We start from the raw sequence: 22,615 nt of genomic DNA, 5'->3' as shown, positions 1-22,615 counted from the left end.
GCACATTTGCCTATATTGTACTTTTCAGTAAGTGCCAACCACAGAGAGATTTCACAGGGCAGAGAAACAATCTGGCATTGCGCTCACAGGCTAATCTTCAGATTTTGAAGGACTAAATATATGAGCAATCTGTATGGTGTACGTCATAATACAATAAATACTAGATAATATTTATACTTGTATCTATCTGTTTTCAGACTCAGCTGAGCGAGACATAATTCATTATAAACATGTTAGTAAAAATAGTATTTTTAACACTTAGAGAACAGATATGCTCAACAAATTAAGCTGCACTACACATACCTAGGTGATAGATAGATAGATAGATAGATAGATAGATAGATAGATAGATAGATAGATAGATAGATAGATAGATAGATAGATAGATAGATAGATAGATAGATACCATCCGGGAGGCACCAATGTGTAATCACTATTATTTTTTATATATATATTTGACGCTGTGATCTCCTCCCTTTTAGTTTACAGAGCTGAATCTCATATACATGTTTCTTTTCTGTGTGTATAGGTCAGGGAATCAGGAAAAAGAACAATTTGTAGAACTCTTCTCCCCATCCCTCTACAGAATGCAAATGAATGAAAGTTCGCCATCTGCTCTCTTTATGCTTCACATAGCAAGGTAAATGCCTCCTATGTTTTTCTTTAATGCACTAATCATAGCTATGCGAAACATATATGTATATATATATGTATATATATATGTATATATATATATATATATATATATATATATATACATATATTCAACCAATTATGCTAATCGTTTCAACATAATAATAGTATATAGTTGACATATATAGTAACATGATAGTGTGTTGCCCTCTTTCTTTCTTTCTTTCTTTCTTTCTTTCTTTCTCTCTCTTTCTTTTTTTTCTCTCCTCCTATTACCTATCTATGGCTGGGCAGGCAGCACTGACTTGTAAATTGTGGTTACACAGCAACATTTCACTCTCCTTTTTTTTTTGTTCTAGCTGTTATAAACAACACGATTATACTGTCAGCCCTATTAATAATTCATTATCTATAATGCCCAAAGAGAGAATGCACTAATGTCCAGAACGTGATCACACAGAGCAGCCATGTATGCTGCCTTCTAGCAGCTCTCCCTCTCTCCTCTAGCAACATGTGGAATGGAAGTATCATATTCGACTTCTTCAAAGAAAAAGAAATAAAATATAGACTGTGGATTTCTCTAGTAAAAAAAGGCACATTCGAGTTCTGGTTTTACCTGATGCCAGGATTATTTGCACAGCCAATATGCTTAGATCATATGTAAAGTCAGCTGTTGCCTCCTGATCATCTTGTGAGTTATCAGAGAAGTATATACAGTTCTGCAATATCTCACACACTCTGCCATGGCTGTTATCTATGCCACGGGGAGTTTAACCCTAAACATCACTTTATTTACGGCAGTAATAAATGTCATGTGTTATACACGAAAGCCAGTGATTACTGTACAGTTGAAAAGAGAAAAGAAAGCAGTATTTGCATGTGACTATTGTGACTTAACTGGTATATACTAGTAAAACAAAGTGTATATCATTACTATATTTACAAAATATACTTCCTTATAGTGAGCTTTATATGTCTGTACATCCTAACCTACACAGTAATGACTTTACATAGTTGATGACTGGATATAGGTTAAGCTTTAATCACTTGCACATATACAGAGGAGATTCATTTATGAGTTGATGGCTGGATATAGGCTGCATCCTATAGCTACGATAATAACTATACATATCCTACCGACCATACAGTGCAACAATTCTGTATATGTTCTAGGATTAACAGCACAGACCCCAGGCTCTAAATATATACAACATAATAGCATAACTATATTAATAGCATTATATACAGTGCTATAATGTACTGCAGCTTCGTCCATGAGAATCGTATTCTGCAATGGAGTCATTGCTCATCTAAGTGCATTTTAGTGAGATAGCATAAAGATTAGTGATTATAGGTGACACACAAACATATTAAGGAAAAGGAGCCCCTTCCAGGACTGATCCACAGAGTGAAAGGCGATCGATACTAGTACTAGTGCATTTGTTATTATCATAGCTTCTACTATAGCATGACATTAGTGGTTACATACAGAGGGTTACATACAGCAGAATAGGACAGGGCAGCTTCCTCCAGGGTAGACTCGCACACAGCAGCAGAGTCATAGGCGATCATTACTAATGTGAGGACATTGCTTGGTCATATTATAGGCTGTGGTGTAATATGATTGTGATTAGTATTGATCCCTGGTGTTGTCCTCTGAATCTGTGGCAGGGATTTTAGTCTGATGATGTTCCAGCTGCAGTTAAGTCTATAAGGGGTGACTTGCAGTGCATTTATCATTCTGGTGTTTCCTTATCCGGGGTGCAGAGCAGAGCACTGATTGGCTGGGCCAGTCACATGGGTGTGTAACTTTGCACACTTGACAGGGAGTAGGAGGGTTTTGTGCAGAACAGAAAAACGACAACGCGAGAAAAATTAGTATTTTTTGTTGCACTTGCACAAATTAATGGCCATGAGTTCGTTTTTGATAAACTCCAACTACATCGAGCCGAAATTCCCACCCTGCGAAGAATATGCCCAAAGCAACTACTTGCACAACCAGTCTCCAGAATACTACGAGCGGCCGAGGGAACCCGGGTACGAGGCTCCTGCTGAGGCTCTCTACCAAACTCCGAGCGGCTATGCTGAAGCCTCCTATGGATACAGCCACCTCTCAGCCAGCCACGAGCCTGGGGTCGCCCAGGAGGGCATCCCTGGCAAAGGGCACAGTCAACCTCAGCAACTTCTGCAAAGCCACGTCCTCAGGCAGCCACCACCAGCAGCAGCACCACAGCACTGCGAGCCCATAGGAGGATCCAATGACAGCATCCATCCTGAGAAGAGTGCTGCTGGGCTGAAATGCAGCAAAGAACCAGTTGTCTATCCCTGGATGAAGAAAGTACATGTCAACATAAGTAAGTGACAATCCCGGCATCGTGTGGTGGGGGGTCAGTTGGGTGGATTCTTGGCCAAGGCATTGGGGGGACACACCATCCTTTGTAGTCTGCATGGCTCCTCTCTGGAGTATTTATTGGAGCCGATCTGTATGGGAGGTAATGACTGATGCCACAAATACCTGGGCCTTACGCCTTTAAGGCTCGACTCAAGCCCTATCCCAATACATTCCGTTGTTTGGTGTATTGTCAGTAGCCTGGGATCTGTTCTTCTGTTCCTCCTTTATATGAACAATGGTGCGAAGTCATTTTCTAATGATTATGTCCCATTGCTTTTCTCTTCTTTATGCTCAGTTAACCCAAATTACACTGGCGGGGAACCCAAAAGGTCTCGGACTGCGTACACCAGACAACAAGTATTAGAGCTGGAGAAGGAGTTCCACTTTAACCGATACCTCACTAGACGCCGGAGGATAGAGATTGCCCATACTTTATGCTTATCTGAACGTCAGGTCAAGATATGGTTCCAGAACAGAAGGATGAAGTGGAAGAAAGACCACAAATTGCCCAACACTAAGATGCGCTCTGCAAACCCATCAGCCACAAGCCAACAGTCCAAAGTACAGGGCCATCAGCACACAGATGGGTCCACCACCCCATTATTATAAGGCATTAATGGCATTAATTCAATTGCTGGTAATCACTTGGACCAAATGACTATGGAAGGAAAAAAAAACAATCTCGATGATATTGTTGGATACAAAGTCCTTGCTCCTACCTGGACAATTGTTCCTATAAACATGGAAATGGATGGAGACTTTTCTTGTTCTATTTATGTACTTGATTGTATACGTATAAAAAACTAAGGGTGTATATGTGTATATGAATATTTACATATAGTTCAGTGTCTACATAGGTAGAAAAACTATTTTGTATACAAGACACATACGTCACAGATGCATTTATGGGATATTATGTGATAAAGGTATGGACTGATATATTACACATATACATATAGCTGTGGGTATTTAAGAAAACAAAAACATTTTTAATGATTTATTTAATGGTTTCTTGAAGAAGAAATGAGTTGATTTTGTAAATACTAGCTAGGCAAAAGCATTTCTGTAGACACAAGATAACTGTTTTCCCTGCTTAGCACTCCCTACCTTTGAGATTAATGTATGTTTGACACTTTCCCTGTGTTAGGATTTCTGTAGAAGGCCCTTGATCGTCTGAAAGGCGAGAATACGTTGTAGATACAGTGGTGGTACATGTCGTGGACTTTGTGCTGTATTATTGTGGTGCTAAACGCGAAGAATATTCTGTCAACATTAAAGATTAAAAAAAACAACACGTTTCTAAACCTGTTTAGTATTGAACCTAGCAATGCTACATGCTAGAACATATGGGGTCCCAGAAGTTACACCATCATCAACCAAAAAGTGACCAGCTGGTGATATAGGGGTAAAGAGTTTTATGTTATATGTCCAGTGAAAATGTATAGTAGGAAACTGTGAATGTGTTTCAGCACATATATTTGTGTGTGGGGCTATATGTGTGTATGTATATATGTATATGCATACATGTGCTTGTGTTTAATGTATGCACTGTATTAAAAAAATTACTAAGCTTTAAAGAAGCCTGACACTGCAATATTTATGAACCATATGGAAAGCAGCCATTAAATATATAATAAAATCGCTAGTACGTGCGCTGTTAACTTAAGTAGTTTCTACTAACTAACATGGTGACCCCTCAATATTTTTGCTTGAAAAAATCTGATATGATTATTATTGTATAGTAGTAGTAGTGGAGGTAGCAGTCGTAGTAGAATTCCATTCTTACTTTTAATATAAACATGTAACAATATAAGATCATTTGACTTATAATGGCTTATTTGTACCTTACCAGACTTTCCTAAGGATTACATTTGGAAAAAAAAAATCACAGAAGCCATGGCATTTCTAAAGAAAATGACGCCACCTCTGTTGGATATACCTTTAATGAACCTAAACATATTCCTTAAGAGCATTGAGGCCGGGTAGATCCGCAGACACTTCCATCACATCAAGGTACCTATGCACTAGGACGCTTTATTTAGTAATATATCTTTTGCACTTGTTTTATGATTTGCCATGGGAACAGCATTACTACTCTGAGGTGTTATATATATATATTTATATCATTTATCCTAATCTTCTATCCTTTTACCCCTCCATTTATTGTTTGTTCTTTGTCCTGTCACATAGTCTGCCCTTTGCTAAGGCAACCAGAGTTCATCCAGAGGACACGGTTTCTGTCCATTGAGGTTTTTTTTTTGAAGATGCAAGCTGACCCTCAAACCCTTGACCTTTAGTGTAGAGTTCCATGTAAAACGAACCATCTTTTCATGTAAACCTGGCAAATCGTGTCTTTGTTAAAAAAAAAAAAGAAGTAATGTTAAATGTTTATATAAAATATTTGAAGCAAGGGTTGGCCTCAAGAAGTATGTCAGATAGGTTCCTTGAAGCAACAGGGCTATCTCCCCAGATCACTGGGTTGCCTCTGGTGCATCCAGATGCTAATTGATCTAAATTCCTAAGATTTGACATCTTGCTTTTGAAATAGTTTCTAAGATTAGAGTTTAAATGAACGATGTTTTATTTGTATTGTGTTTAGAAATAGGATAGCACACAGAGAAAAGGACTGCACATAGCTGTAGGCAAGAGGTATATTGCTCTGCCATTTTGATTGGCTTTCTTTAAGCTGAGTGGTTCGCACTGGGGCACGGGCTTACTGTGTATTCTATCAATGTGGTAACATATAAGGTGGGTGATGCAACAAAACGTGAGGAACATGGCACCCTGGTGCAACTGAACTAACCAGGAGGTTGTTCATTTGTGTGTATGTATGTATGTAAGTGTGTGTGTGTGTATATATATATATATATATATATATATATATATATATATATATATATATATATATATATATATATATATATATATATATATATATGTGTGTGTGTGTGTGTTTGCGCGTGTGTGTAATATTTGCCATGTACTAAATAATGTAATTATGTAATTAATATCTAGGGATAAAATATCAAGGACCCCACTACTCCTGCGCATCTTAAATTTTATTTACTCTGTCTCCATTACTCAATATCCTCTTTTTTTTTTCTCCGATCTCTTTTTGTTCTTCCTCTGACCCTCCTTTATGATTCCCTTCCTCTTATACTTTATTTCCCATTTCCAATTTACCTTTTAGTAATTTTCTTTACAATTTCTATCCTCTTTGTTTTATCATACAGTCTTTCTCTTTTCACTCTCACATTTGTCTATTTATACATATCTATCTATCTATCTATCTATCTATCTATCTATCTATCTATCTGTCTATCCCATTCTCTAGCTCATTTTTATTCTTACTCCCTTCTCCCACTATTTACCTTTCTCTTTTCTTCACCCCAATGTCTGAATCTTTCCTTTTTATATTCTCCAACCCTATTCCTCTCTGTTCTCAATATCTCCTTCACTTATTCTCTCATGCTGATGTGATCTATATTTTTATTTTGTGTCAAGCTTCTATGAATTTCTCAAAGCTTTTTATTTTCTGCTTCATCTTTTTCTCTTTCCTCTGGTTTCTTTCCATCCATTTTCAGTAAGTTACAGTCAAATACACAATATGTCTCTATGTCATGGTAACCTTTTTTCTATTTCTCCCTCATTCCTTCTTTCAGTTTATCCTATTTCATGGCAGCAACCCATTTGGGCAAACCATAATCTGCCCCGCCCTGCCTATCCACATAGATCTTTTCATAACTGGATCACTTGAACACAAGTATATAAATATTGCCAGCAAAGCGCCCCACACATGCAGTTCATAACACATGAAAACCATTGCTCTCACATTACACTTCACATGTAGCTTTCCATACTGGGGATATTTGATATATATTCCCAGCAATCAACAGCAAGGATTCAAATAGCCAACTAATCAGTCAACTTCAAGGGAAAGTATACATACTCAAATGAGCTGAGGCTGCTTCTACTTTCTATAAGGAGCTACAGTGCTGATGTGTAATAACATGGACTCTTTGATAACTCATCGGTGAGGCTTGCATTGCTCTTTGTTTTTTTTTATGTTGAGATAAGATCTTCATTTCAAGCCATATAATTGTGTCAATAGGACCCATCTTTTGGTGCTAATGTACAGTTAATATGGTGACAGTTTGGATGTCACTATTTTTAGTCTATTTCTTGGATAAGGCAGGGTGTTTATGCAATCACTAATTTACAAGAAATGTTATTGGGGTAGGATGTTGCAATGGGATCTAAATACAAAATCTATGGGTTATCATATATTCTGAAACTACAGGTACCAGTATGATTCACCAAACTCTAGCAGGCTGGGATGACACTATGGACTGCTGCTATAAAGACATGTTTCTCTTTGTGCACTGTATGGTGTAAACTGTCAGTATTTTCTATTTTTTTTTGTGGCTATGAATACACTTTAATTTTGTAGGTGTTTTCTGAAATCCATATTGCTAGATACAATTCTTGTGCATTTTATGGCATTCAGATGTGGATTTGAGTGGATTGTGCAAGATGATGATTGTGTATGGGCAGCATTGGCTCCTTAATATTCTACCTACTCTGTAAAGTTTTGCTGATAGGAGTATGCCAGTTTGTTACTGGCTAACCATATTTTTTTTTGCCATGAGCACTGATTGATTTCTTGGTTTGTGTCCAGTCTTTTTACCTGACATGGAAAGAACCTATGATTTTGTTGCGCACTTTTTGCACTGTTCTGGCCTCCATAGACGGACATGGTCGCAAAGAAAAGCGCTGCATTGTGTTCTTTCTTGACTCAAGAAGACATCCGGCGTCATTACTGTTCTTATATAGGAAGATCCACTCTGATATCCGTTTCCCTCCACTTTTTTGGACTTGTGTGATAAAGGAACTGTTATTTCATGTAGGTGACATGTCTCCCCTTTAAGTATTTAGTATAGAATATTGTAACATCTCCTCAGCTTGGGTCAAAGTCACATAAGGCTGTGTGTGCTATTTACTAGGGGTTTACAGTAGAAGAACCCCACTCTAGCAATGGAGCAGCAACTGACAAAATCCATCTTCACGTCTCATTGATCTGAACCTTGTATGTATTAAATTAAGGCATTAGAATAGCAAAAAGCCATAGGGAGAAATAATGGTAGTGTCATTGCAATTAAATAGGCTTTGTGGCAGTTATCACTTTGAATCTTCATAACTGCACACCTCCAGCTAATTGGCAACTGTCAATATTAACTCATTTCATGTGCACTGGAGACTGTTGAAATGTCCCTCTGTTGCGCCAAGTCACCTACAGCAACATTGTGCTTAAGTTTCTGGATGAAGAGGAATAGACATACACTTCAAGTTAAAACCTGCAGGATGCATGTGTGTGTGTGTGAGCCTGTATGTATGTGTGTGTGTGTGTGTGTGTGTGTGTGTGTGTGTGTGTGTGTGTGTGTGTGTGTGTGTGTGTGTGTGTGTGTGTGTGTGTGTGTGTGTGTGTGTGTGAGCCTGTGTGTGTGTGTGTATGTGTGTGTGTGTGTGAGCCTGTATGTATGTGTGTGTGTGTGTGTGTGAGCCTGTGTGTGTGTGTGTGAGCCTGTAGGTGTGTGTGTGTGTGAGCCTGTATGTGTGTGTGTGTGTGATTGTATGTGAGTGTGTGGTAATGTGTGCATGTATGTGTGTGAATGCATGTTAATGTGTGTATGTGTGTGTGAATATGTGTTTATATGTTAATGTGTGTGAGAGCAATTATGGTTCTGTAAAGGCAAGATGTATAAATAACTCATGTTTAATGCTTCTTAAGGTTGGGGGTGGAGAACTGTGTTTCTCCAATGTTTGTCTAGCTGCTGTTGTTGTTATTTTTTTATTTTTTACCTTTGTGAAAATCTTTATAACAATTAATAAAAAACATTTGATAAAAAAAAAAAATGTGTGTGAGAGAGTGTATGTTACTCTATATATGCATTTTTAGAAAGTGTGTGTGTGTGTGTGTGTGTGTGTGTGTGTGTGTGTGTGTGTGTGTGTGTGTGTGTGTGTGTGTGTGTATGTGTGTGTGTGTGTTAGATTTTATTTTTTTTTTACAAGTAGAGTTTCTGGGAGAAGAACGTAGACATTTTCACAGTATACCACGCCGAAGATAAAAATCGAGCTATTCCGGTAAGGTCATCTCAGTACAAATATGTGCACAGTATACTCATTTGGTCGAAAAGTAAATTGCTGATTAACTATGGCTGTAAGGAAATATCTTGTCACCAACCAAGACCATTAGTTGTCTTGTTCTGATATACCACCTGATTCTTCTTGCAAATAGTTATATTAATAAAACATGTTGGAAGCACGTTCTATATATCCAATTATCTTTACTATCTATCTATCTATCTATCTAGCTATCTAGCTATCTAGCTATCTATCTGTCTTACTGTATGTCTATCTATCGATCGATCTATCTGGCCTGTCTGTCTTTCTAAAAACTAAAAAAATGGGGGCACCACTCCAAAGTCAGATGATGGAAAAAAAAAAGGATTTTAATCAGCCCATAGGAATCTGTTTATGTTTCTTTATCCATCATCTGACTTTGGAGCACTGCCCACAAGTTTTTGCATGCAAGAGGTTTTGATGATATCCTTGGAGGCTTTGCACCCATCTTTGCATGGAAAAAATGCTGTTTCTATCTATCTATCTATCTATCTATCTATCTATCTATCTATCTATCTATCTATCTATCTATCTATCTATCTATCTATCTATATATCTATCTATCTATCCATCCCTATCTATCTATCCATCTATCCATCCATCCATCCATCCATCCATCCATCCCTATCTATCTATCTATCTATCTATCTATCTATCTATCTATCTATCTATCTATCTATCTATCTAATCTATCTGTCTCTCTATCGATCTATCTATCTATCTATCCATGTTTTATGTTTAATACTGTTTATTCTTTATTATCACCTTATATATTCTCCATGTAAAAATTACAAAACTCAGTGGTACTTGTCATTGTAATATGGATATAAAATAAATATTTTCACTTATTTTAATAAACATCTTTGCATGCAGTCAAATGGAAATTGTGATATTTTAGGAGGCACTGAGCATGTGAAGTGTTAGCAATTCAACAGGACAAAGGGTTCAGCATGATGATTTATCTGCCATTTTCAAGTTGACATCCAAATAGGAAGTTTCCTGAAGCTGCTCAGTGCAGATGTGTTTTCTCTGTTCTGGGAGATATTACATTTGCATGATGTTAGTTTGTTTGGGGCAAAGGTCTGTAGTGAAATCTTAAAGCCATTTGACTATTGCATGCAGTGATCATAGTTTTTATGATGTCATTGTGATTTAAGAAACACATTTTTGCATTTTCACTTTTACTACTCAAATGTGTTGTTTTCTTTCCTTAATGATATTTAAACCAGTAATAAAATCTCCTTTACACGAAGCAGTAAGTGCCCCCGCTGACATGTTTATTGATTTGCTTTGTTCACACCTGTCCCACTAATCATGGGCTGTAAATTTAAAGAAACTTAGAAAGAAGTCATATACTTCTTAACTTATGATAGAATCGCATCACGATGCTAAACTAAACCTTTTATTTATCAGTATAATATAGTATGATATATGTAGATATACAGGTATGTTTTTTTTTTAAGGGCTAACGTTTTATTATAGTTTTTGTTTTTTTTTTTTCAAGAAATTGCAGGTAAATACATAGTGCTCACGATGCCCTTTATTATAACAGAAGTATCTTATTCTAAGGGTAATATACCCATATGGCAAACATAAAGCACAAAGAAAGTTTATTTCTACAATAAAAAATATGGCAATTTCCGAGTTATTTTCTCTTTCAGTCAGATATGGAAAGATAGTGGATAGATGGATAGATAGATAGAATTGTCCAATTTTACTTAATTTCCATTATAATCTCCTATCTATCTATCTATCTATCTATCTATCTATCTATCTATCATCTTTCCTTCTTTGTGTGTATAAGTGACAATATGTACTTATTGCTTGCAGACATTCACATATTCACACTTATATCTTTAAATCCTATATTAGAACAATATAAATGTTTGCAGCTTCCCACTCACGCCTGTAATTCCTCTCCTCTACCCTCTCCATTCTAGAAAATAATCAGAGAAAGGCCCCATTGTTAGTGCGACGTGCTCTACCTCGTGTTCAGAAGGTTTGCACGGATTTGCACTTCTGCCTGTAAAGCAAAATAACATAAATCCTACTAAATCCATCGTTTTGGTGGCAGACTTTATTACCTTCTTCAGGAGCTAAGGTACCAACCTCTATATATAAATACACAGTGACCAGAATATTACAATGGATGGATAGATTGACACTACCCTCAGTCTTTAATGTTGCAAGCAACTTTATAAACTGTGCAGGACATTGAAGCCAAGTCTCAATCCAGAAATTCCCCAAAGAAAACCGAATGAATATGATCCACTGTGATTCCATACTGGAACATTGATTTATCTTCAGCTGATTCCAGTAAACCTGCTTCCATCTTCGATTTCTGGAAGACAGAGAGATATATGAGGTGAGCTGGTGTATATTTCACAGACACTAAAGCCATCTCCAACTCCAAACAGAAAAAAATGTCTCCCCTTTCATGTAACTTCCAATACTAAAAAAGTGTTTTTCACATGATCAGGTCCAGGAAAAGATTGCCACTGATCTTTGTCTCTGCTGAGGTTCTCAACAACTGACCATTTATCCATTAATTTTGTGCCCCTTTCCTGCCATGAGGCGTTTTTTTTTTTGTTCTCTGGTCCATTCTATTCAAGATATTCATTAACTAGTTTCAAAATGACACGCCTGAGCCAGAAAATCGGTTATATTCGCTCTCACGGGCGCGATGTGGATTTTGGAGTGTTACCATGTTATGAATATGACGTAGTCTCTAGGAGTACTAATATCTAGATATATGGTTGTGTGTGTTCTATCTATCTATCTATCTATCTATCTATCCCATATCTATCTATTTTTTTGATAGAAAGATCGATATTAGTGAATCCTGCACTAAGCAGGGAGTTTGGGCAGGATGGCCCTGGAGGTCCCTTCCAACTCTAACTTTTTATGTTCTATGTCCTTCTATCTATCTATCTATCTATCTATCTATCTATCTATCTATCTATCTATCTATCTATCTATCTATCTATCTATCTATCTATCTATCTATCTATCATTCAACTTAGAAAACAGACGCAGCACCATGTCTGTAGTGTGGGTGCAAATCCCAGGAGTTCGTCTGTTCTTTCAATAACAAGAATTAAAAAATGGCAGCACTCCAGTTTTCAAAGTGAAAAAGAGGGGCTACTTTATTCATCAATATCTCACCTATGTCTCTGCACGTTGTTTCAGTTCCTTGACAAAGGTTCTATGCGGAACTTAAACTTAGCACATGGAAACACGATATGTGTAAAGTACTCTATCTATCTATCTATCTATCTATCTATCTATCTATCTATCTATCTATCTATCTATCTATCTATCTATCTATATGTCTATAGTTTTTCAGAAGACAGCCAAAGTGAATGACCAAGAGAGCCATTCGCAGAAGTTGACCATTGGGAGTACCCTGTAGTTTTGTGGCTAAAACTATGCTATAGAAAATGCCTAATCCATCCTTGTGCAGAAGTGTCTCAAAAAAATCAAGACTCATTTCACTATTAGATTCAAGCTCATACATGATAGTATGAACAAAAAAAAAAACTACTTGAAGGAGAGGCCAGTATTGCATTTGTCAGGTAATTAAAGGCCTTTTAGTTTCTACTGTGGGACATGTGTCATGTGTGGGAGTATAGCAAGATCTTCTCAATGGGGCTGTAATGGTTCATATGTGCTGAGCTTGGTAATCAGTCAACAAGGCTTCCATTACTGTGGACCTATCTCTTCGTATATTCTCTGTGTAAGTTGACTACTTATAGTACCTATTGTAGTAACTTTTGGGGTATACAAGCTAACATCTGGTATTTTGGAACATTTTCACTGTAGTTTGGGAATACTGTAGGAAGGTTGGAAGGTCTGAGGCTGTTTCTTCTTGGCTGTATGTAATAGTTGAAATTGGGAGATACTAGATTTAGCAGGTCTGGTTCCTCCACCATCCCCTATTTGCAATTAAAGGATTTAATTTGACGTATAACCACGTGAGCATTACAAACCATTTTTTAGCATCAAGATCTAAGATCCAGCAAGGCATCTTCTGTGATTACGCAATTCCAGTACTTCTCCTTATCACCCCAGCAAGAGGTCCTCCTTGTTGTAATCAGCCCTGATCCCACCATCAAGGATACCCCATTGGAAAGCTGATAGGGCTGAAGGGATGGATCTTATGTTAAGGTATATCCGTTGATTGTTCATGAATGGGGTGAGTTATTGTTGACCAAGGCAAAGGTCAGTAGCAAGGCTTTAGTGGGGAGCAAGCGATGATTCATCTCTATGTTGTATTTCCTCACATCTTCAGAAATAGTTCATAAAATCCTAATTCTGTATGTATGTAGATATGTGAATTATCACGTTGCTGCTATATGATGGCTGGATTGTCTACGGTTTAAATATTATTCAGATTTGTTGTTCTTTGGAGGAACTGAGCGGTCAATGATCATCAGATAACAAAAAAAAAATCATGCAATAAAATACAAAGCTCTTTACATTGTCAACTGTGATCATAAATATAAGGGTTATGCTGCTTCTGTAGTTTAAGTCAATCGCTGTTTATTTCTGCGTTATTTGTGACTGTTGTAGCTTACCAGAATGTCTCTCATGGTTTTCATTTTTCACTTTATTTGGAAATAGATATTTAAAAAATTGCATAATGCCACGTAAAATCTATACGACTAGCACCCTAGATTGTGATAACCTATCTGGATACTTCACAATGCCTTTTATAATCTGAGAGGCCGCCTAATATTATCAACTGGGGACTGGAGTGCTTATTTTTCATATCCTATAGATATGAGTATTGGCATGTTACAATTTGTACAAAGCAACATATAAATACATATGGAGAGTGAGGATATTAAGAACATGCACTAATGAGTGGCGCTTGAGGAAAGGTCACAGTGTTGAGATTTGATTTATGTAGCTAGTGAATTGGGGCAGAAGAGCTTGATAAGATGACGTCCTAAAATGCTTTCCAATTATGTCTCACAGCCGGTGGCCGCTCCTACGGACAAAAAAAAATATATATATAGGGTAACATATATACATATGTTACCCTATATATAATTTTTTATATTTTATATATATATATATATATATATATATATATATATATATATATATATATATATATATATATATATATATATATACACTACACAAATATGTAACACGTAATGTTAACTCTCTAATACATATGTATCAGAGAGATAAAAAAATCTTTATATATTTTGTGTAGTATATATATATATATATATATATGCTATGCATTTATGTATAGTCTTTTGCAAATTTTACGTAATTTTGATATTGACAGCTAAGGAAAATTATGAATACAATATATATATGAATATTAATGGTATGATATTTTCTTTCAATTTTTCTTCCCGCATTTAATTATGTATAATATATACACATACAACAAAAATCAGGATTTTTATATATACTATATAGTTATATATATATATATATATATATATATATATATACATATGCATTTATATACTGCCCTCTCGAAATATTTCATTGATAACAAAAAGGTAAAGAAAATTTGATATAATCACTAGCCCTTATCGATGCTTTTAACCTTATATTGTGCTCTATAGATAATACGATCTGCACTGATATCTATAGTATGATGGTGATTGCCATATTTTCCGCATAGTATACAATGAGGCCAGTCGCACTAGGTAGTAAGATTTTATTGTGCACATAACATTTTACAAGCATCTGTTCATCTAAATTGGAGATATATATAAAGCACTAAATAAATACATGTATTGTAACATTCAGCCAAATCCCATCAATCTCTGCAGACAATAATCAAGCGGCACTTTATAGAGCAGCACCATAGAAGTGATTTACAACACAGAAGACTGTACCTGATATAAGGAGCATCTTCCTGCAATGGAATTAAAGCTTTCACATAATAATCATGGATTCTATTCCTATTTCCCTGGTGTTTTGGGTTAAGTATGATTTAGCTGATTCATGTGCGATCCAGTCTGGAAGACATTAGGAAAAAAAGGAGCAGAGAGTCCAAGCTTGGGCTTGTAGTGTTATTATCCCGGCAGCACTGAAATAAAAAGAAGCTGAGATCAGCAATTTAAGAAGTAGTGGGGTGAATGATTGACCAAAACGGCTTTCATCAGATACAACACCGAGCACTGGATTCAATGGAAATGCCTAGTAGTGGCTTTCTACCACCCTTCTCCTCCTACGCTGCCTCCTTTCATGTGCTGCCATTGCAATATGCCATGAGGAGCAAGTGATTCTAGTTTTTAATGCCCCGTTTACAGCCATGGTGCATAGTGCAATAAATCTTGTCTGCCCATAAATGACAAAAAAACTATTGGTATGCAGAAGAGGCCACCCGGTCTTATAGTCCTTTATGTCTATGCCTTATCCTATGCATTTTCTGCATTATTCTTTGTCACAATAGTCTGAAACATTCATCTTATATTTTTAACACCTGGTCTTGGCCAAATCATTTTTCAGAACAACCCCAAGGCTCGTTAATCCCTACTGAAAAAGAATAAGACTTCTATGGGGAAATTGTTTCAGGAAAAGGGTCATGTTTCTGTATATATATGCTATATAAATTCGCAAATCTTTATTCATATATCGCATGACTTTTTGCCTGGATTTCAGATGAATTTGATATTTCTGTAGCACTTTAAATAGGTAATCGCTTGATCAGACTTAATTCAAGTGCGCGATTTGAGATTTCTGTTCCACAGTTTATTTGTGACTCTGAATATTCACGATGAAGCTCAGCCAGAACTTGTTCTAAAGATATATTCGTGCGATAAATTAGAGAATTAATGAAAGAGCAATAGATCCTATGTTGCACTGAGGCTGTGTTCATCATTAGCATAATTTTCCAGAACCCCAGTGCCGCCTCCTTTCACAGGGTCCTGGATACTCCTCCCTCCATTTTTTCATGTTATTTTATTTTTCTTTCCATGTCTACCCCATCTCCCTAGACTTTAAATGTCTTTCTCCTTTTTTTTCTCCCCCCACACATCCCTGTTCCCAGATGAATATTCTCCCTGGAATCTAGCATCATTCAGCAGGCAATATTAGTAAGAAACATACCATTTTTGTGTCTGTGGAACTACACTTGGAGAGCCCTGTGAGTTGATAGCTCTTATCTTGGTGACCGGGGTCGCCCATATGTAACCTTAGGGGTTGTCCAGTTTTTTTGGCAGACATTTCTTGTTGAGGTTTCCTGAAGGCTGTCCTCATCCTGGTGCTTTTAGGTGATAGAGCAGGAGAGGTGCTGCTGGTACTATCCTTGCCCCCTTCATGATGCCCAGGACATAAGAAGGGTGGGGGGACCCAGATCTGCTGGTTCTGGAGCCCGAACTGGAGGACAAGTCTGTTGTGTTCTGCATCAGTCGTCAGAATCCAAGGTAAGACGGCCAGAAATCCTCTATCACTTGTGAATGGTGGAGTTTATGTCCCAGTGATTTATGACCATAGTCTTAAATCTCGGTTCAAGAAGAGTTCACAAGCTCAAGCTTCCTTTCAAGAAATGACTGATACGTATAGTTTGCTAATACAGGCTCTTTTTTCGTCTCCATAGTTTCTAGCCATATCTGACCACTGAATCTTAAAGATAACTTATTTCTTTTGTTATTAATCCCACAAACATTTTTACATTTCATCTCCATTCGGTAGCACAGAGAACTTTAATATGGATCACCCCCCAGCATTGCTTGATCACAATACATTTTCCAAAGATTTTTTTAAAATAATTTTAATATTTTAATTTTACAGTTTTCAGAGTTAATGAAACTGAAATTTTTGAGTACCACATAACATCACTTCAGGGTGCTTATAAAGTGATTCTACATTTGATTGCACCGTCCCAGTCGTTTTAATATATGTTGTTGACCTGAAACAATTAAATATTAGTGTTCTATAATATTAGGAGCAGATATGGTTTACATTCTAGCTCTTTGCCTGGATTTTAGGAGTTAATCAAAGTTCTTAATTTCATAGTTATTGTTTTTAAAGACGAAATATTTAATTGGCATTGGAGGTCTCAGGAATTGCATTTCAATCCAAGAAAAAGGGGGGATCAAAGTAATAAAATATTGAACCTCTAGGTAACATAAATTATTTTATTTTTATAAAAAAAAAAATGGATGACTACAATATTTAACCCAAAGTTGTATTTTTAGCAATAAACACTATGGGCATTAATGCATTCTATTGCAATACAAAATCATCTGAATTATTTTAGATTTGTGCGTGTATATATAATATAATATAATTTAATATAGATATTTTACATTTTATTCATTTATTTATTTATTTTCTATCCGATTGGTGAATAAAATAGACCCGTCAAAAATGTAGCTTTTTTCTATTTCTTTATAACTTGTGTTTGCTTTCTAGGGCATTTTCAATGCATTGCTTTTGTGTTGTAGCTCAGTTTAAATAGTTATTTGGAGATAGGTAAACATGAAGATTTAACAAAAGATAGACAGGATCCTAGAAGTATTTTATGGCTTGTGTTTCCATCATCTACTCTCTCGCTAGCCAAATGACCCCCATACATCAAATTACAGAGCAGTTGCAAAGACAGAACCTATTATCGTTAGGGGCTGCACAGAAAGTTCATGCCGTGGTCATGGAGATGAACGCTGCTGGTCTTTCTGGTTCCTGGTGTTTTTTCAGATCCATCATGTTTTAACAGGTAGAATTGTGTACATTTCATGTGAGGACTAATCACATTACAAGGCAACTGACATTTTATGTTGTTTGTTTATTAAAATTATTATCTTATTTTAGTCATTGGCCATAAATATGTCTAACATTATAAGATCATAGATCTTTATACTAGTAGTATGTGTAAGTGCCATACTGACTAGTTAATTGTTACTATATTATATCGATAATTTAAATTGAAGACCTTGTGTGGCACAGTCTGCAAAACTGTAACAATAGAGCTACATTCAGCTTCTATAATTTTGTGACAATTAAACAAAAACATGGGCAAATATATATCGAATCTTCTTTATGTATCTAATATTATTTATTCTGTGGAACAAAAATGATATTAATTATTCGTATTCCATTATTTTTCATATCTATAATATTATGATTCCTATTAATATCCTTAGTCACATGATGTGCAGGTAATTGTGCTAATAGTGCTTTGGCTGCAGGTAAAATATTGCTGTGTAGGCCTGTGCTAAGGAGGCGATATCTGTTCTTTGATAAACGAGTGTTTACTAAGTCAATACTGTGCTCTGTGTGAACAATAACTTTGATTTATAATGCGGCCCTAGAGCTAAGGTTATCTTTCCAACATGAGATATATCAGGTTGAAAGGGGACAGTGAGAGGCACATACGTGTGGTGAGTGCAGTCAGCCGGCATCAAAATCAGATTTGTGTGAATCATAAAGGTGATCTGTGCCGGAACATTTATTGTTAGAAAATATCAAGGTGGCATATGTTTGCTAATGTACATTTATGTGCTATTAAGGTATATGTGGAAACAGCAAATTGATCCTTGTTGATCAAACTTATATTTAGTCAAATCAAATCCAGCAAGGCATAATCTACATATCTATCTATCTATCTATCTATCTATCTATCTATCTATCTATCTATCTATCTATCTATCTATCTATCTATCTATCTATTCTATCTATCTATTTATCTCATATCTATCTATCTCTTCTATCTATCTCATATCTATCTATCTAATATATTTATCTATCTTCTGTATATCGATATCTATTTGCTTACTGCTGGAGACACACATACAGACCTATATGAGCATATGAGTAAATAGTAAAAGGTGCCTTTGTGTGCATAAAATATAAATACATATAAAATATATATAAATTAACAACTAGGATTTATATTTTATACCCACAAAGGCTATTTTGCTATTCAGCAATGTGTTTGTGTCTCCAGCAGTAAGCAAGCAGGATTACATATGTACTTGTATGTGTGAGTTCAGGGCAGTGAGCAGGATTACATATGTAATTGTGTATGTATGCTTTGCTGGTTAGGGAAGGGCTGTGCACACTGTGACCTATGATGTAGTCATTCACACTGCATTGAAGTGTAATTTCTGGCTGAGTGTGAATTAGTTGGACGTTAGTGAGCAGCCCTATCATCTTAATACACACTTCTCAATATTGCTGAGCACTTTTTCCTTGCTGGCTTTCATGTCACTTAGCTATTGTAAGTAAGATGGATCTTTCCCATCTCCTGACTGTAACTTGCTTCTTCTCCACCACAGGTCTGACCACAGAGGCCATTGGAGGAAAAGCACCACGTGACTCAGGGTGCCAATGTTATTCTTTACGGGTGTCAGGACCCTGTCAGTTTATGAAATAAATATTGGGAAACAACGAAATGCAAAAAGCGACCTACTACGACAGCTCTGCGATCTATGGTGGATACCCCTACCCAGGAGCCAATGGTTACACTTATAATGCAAGTCAGCAGCAATATCCCCTGGAAAGTGACTATCATCGACCTGCCTGCTCCCTGCAGTCACCTGGCAGCACAGTGCCACATCACAAGGCCAATGACATCAATGAGAGTTGTATGAGAGCCATCAATAGTCAATCAAGCCAAGATCATCAGCAGCAGCCTACACCACCATCTGTGTCCCCACCTGATCAACATGCCAACAACACAGCCACAGCCTCCACCACCAAGGCCACCAGTATCTCCTCACCCACCATGTCCAAGCAGATCTTCCCCTGGATGAAGGAATCTCGGCAGAACACTAAGCAGAAGGCAGCAGCAACCACAGCAGCAGCAGCAGCAGGAGGAAACTCCAGCTCAGGTAATGTCACTACCTTTCTCTTACTCACACCTGGTGCACAAGTTATATGAAAGCTGTGGAGGACTAAGTGCGGCACATAAAGAGTTAACCAAGTTCCGTGTTGGATCTACAGTATGTAGACTGCATTAACGCGGTCAAGTCTGCACTGTGCAGGTACATCAGGAGAAATGGTGGATGTGTCGGCCTACTGGGAGTAGTAATCAGCTCCTCTGCAATATTATAAAGTCTTTACACTTTTTTTAATAAGTCTTTCTTTATTTTTTACTTTGTTTCATCTATCTATCTCTCTATCTATCCATATATGTATCTATTATCTATATTACTTTTTTATCTATCGATATAATTCTATCTATCTATCTATCTATCTATCTATCTATCTATCTATCTATCTATCTATCTATCTATCTATCTATCCATATATCTATGTATCTCATCTATCCATGTATCTATTATCTATATTACTTTTCATCTGTCTATGTTTCTATCTATCTATCTAATCTATCCATGTATCTATTATCTATATTACTTTCTATCTATCTATCTATCTATCTATCTATCTATCTATCTATCTATCTATCTATCTATCTATCTATCTATCTATTCTATCCATCTATCTATTATATATATTACTTTTAATCTATCTATCTCATCTATCCATCTATGTATCTATTATCTATTTACCTATCACTCTATCTATCAATCTATCTATCTATCTATCTATCTATCTATCTATCTATCTATCCACCCATCTATGTATCTATTGTCTATTTATCTATCACTATATCTATCTAATCTATGTATCTATCTATCTATCTATCTATCTATCTATCTATCTATCTATCTATCTATCTATCTATCTATCTATCCATATATCTATCTATCTCATCTATCCATCTATCTATTATCTATATTACTTTTCATCTGTCTATGTATGTATCTATCTATCTATCTATCTATCTATCTATCTATCTATCTAATCTATCCATGTATCTATTATCTATATTACTTTCTTTCTATCTATTTATCTATTCTATCCATCTATCTATTATATATATTACTTTTAATCTATCTATCTATCTATCTATCTATCAATCATTATATCATTCTCACTATCTATCTATCCATCTATCTATCTATCTGTCTGTCTGTCTGTCTGTCTGTATCTATCTTACACAACAAAATATCATGATATATTTGTTATAAATAAAATAATAATATTTTTTTATTTTTACACAGATAATGCAATAGACGTTCATTGTGTTAGAATATGTAGAAGACTTAAAATAATATAGTGGCATGGTATTTAGCAGTGTTATTATTCACCTCACATGAATATTTTTAGATAATATATAAATGTATTCGTTTTGGGTAATAATGGGGAGATGGTGGTGGCAATAGTGTTATTCATCTAATACTACCACCACCACTACTAACTCATTTCTAATGAAAAAAAAAAAAGTTCCACACAGTGGAGTTTGTAAAAGTAGATGAATAGATGAAGAGTTTAATGAGGATTACATCTACACAGTAAACTGCTTAATAATAAAAAGATGAAGTTTTATAACTATCAGGCACTGTGACCACAGCTTAGATGAAGACAACACTCTGCTGTCAGACATATAGCAGCTGTACTAATGACAATTAATTGTTTGATACAATTTTTTGATATAATTAGATTTCATCTAATGTAGAAACCAGGAATCCTATGATTTATTGAGTGCTCTTGTAGGAAGATTTCCTGACAGTTCAGTTAATTTCATGATTGCAGAGTATTATAGGTGACAAGTAAATATATAGAGTTTAGAGATTTGCAGAATATAGAAAGTACCTATAGGCAGTAATGTGTCCCTCTGCCTCTCCCTTTTCCAGTTTCTCCCTCTGTTCTCCGCCGGCCCCCTACACCCCCTCCTTCTTTACTGCTCCTGGTCACTTCCGTGTGCACATGCGCAGTAGCCTTTCAGCTAGAATCCCTGCAGCTTTCAGCCAACGTTTTTGTTTATTACCTTGGTATAGGGCTTATGGGGTTAATAGAGTATTGCAGAATCGTAGCTCTGTGTACAGTTCTTCCTCATCCTTTCTTTTGTAGAGCTGTTAGGCTGGATAATGCTGTAAATGTTGGCGTTTTGTGCAGGTGTTTCCAGCGAGGAGGATTTTTTTGTATATAAATTTCACAACAGCATTTGAATGCATTATAATATGTCTGTAACCATAACATCGAAGTGACTTGGCAGACATGCTCGGTTATCATTACCATCTGGCTCCTCGAGTTGTCTTGATACATAACAGTGGGTAAGGGAGTGGAGCCATCTTTATTCACACACACAGAAACTACCATGTGGTTACACAAAAGAAGGAGGTCAGCTTCATGCAGCAGGACTTTTCAAAAAATATCATTGCTCTTATGATTGTTATTACCTATCGTTTTTTTTATGGACATATTTTATGAAACTTATACTTTTTTTGCCTGTAAAATCTAAAAATGATTGATATTATTATGAAGATATTAATAATTATATCAGCTTAAAATGAATCAAATGTATAATAATAATAATAATAATAATAATAATAATAATAATAATAATAAATTGTTACCTTTGCC

At 36.0% G+C, this 22,615-nt stretch overlaps 2 protein-coding genes and 1 long non-coding RNA gene across 9 annotated transcripts in view; 2 read left to right on the top strand and 1 right to left on the bottom strand.

The window, feature by feature from the left end:
• The window catches only part of HOXA3 (homeobox A3), a 44,612-nt gene that overhangs the window by 16,033 nt on the left and 5,964 nt on the right, over positions 1-22,615 (top strand). For 2 of the 7 annotated variants that reach the window (XM_073677892.1, XM_073677894.1), the window contains 3 exons: positions 530-640; positions 4,878-5,038; positions 19,462-20,016. In XM_073677892.1, the coding sequence (XP_073533993.1) occupies positions 19,578-20,016 (439 nt within the window). In that variant the 5' untranslated portion in view covers positions 530-640; positions 4,878-5,038; positions 19,462-19,577. Of the gene's footprint in view, positions 1-529; positions 641-4,307; positions 4,431-4,877; positions 5,039-13,260; positions 13,373-16,156; positions 16,609-19,461; positions 20,017-22,615 lie in introns of those variants that run through there. The other 5 variants (XM_073677896.1, XM_073677897.1, XM_073677898.1 and 2 more) reach the window with 5 other exon arrangements.
• On the top strand, positions 2,294-4,317 carry HOXA4 (homeobox A4). Its single transcript, XM_073677904.1, has 2 exons — positions 2,294-2,987; positions 3,321-4,317. Exons 1-2 carry the CDS (start codon positions 2,540-2,542, stop codon positions 3,632-3,634), a joined length of 762 nt encoding a protein of 253 aa, XP_073534005.1. The 5' UTR covers positions 2,294-2,539; the 3' UTR covers positions 3,635-4,317.
• LOC141265163 (uncharacterized) lies at positions 10,653-21,954 on the bottom strand. The gene is made up of 3 exons (XR_012320058.1): positions 21,845-21,954; positions 15,076-15,269; positions 10,653-11,546 (listed from the first exon to the last, which is right to left on the bottom strand). It is a non-coding gene; the product is annotated as an uncharacterized lncRNA (long non-coding RNA).

This window comes from Phyllobates terribilis, unplaced genomic scaffold (assembly GCF_046119375.1).
Source record: "Phyllobates terribilis strain yellow unplaced genomic scaffold, ASM4611937v1 Scaffold_4__5_contigs__length_816908805, whole genome shotgun sequence".
In the NCBI taxonomy this organism is placed as follows: Eukaryota; Metazoa; Chordata; class Amphibia; order Anura; family Dendrobatidae; genus Phyllobates; species Phyllobates terribilis.
This window is presented reverse-complemented; position numbering and strand designations above follow the sequence as displayed.

Coding starts and splice junctions, on each gene's coding strand:
- HOXA4 (XM_073677904.1), top strand. CDS start 2,540: ATGGCCATGAGTTCGTTTTTGATAAACTCCAACTACATCGAGCCGAAA. Junction 2,988..3,320: donor GAAAGTACATGTCAACATAA/GTAAGTGACAAT, acceptor CTTTATGCTCAG/TTAACCCAAATTACACTGGC.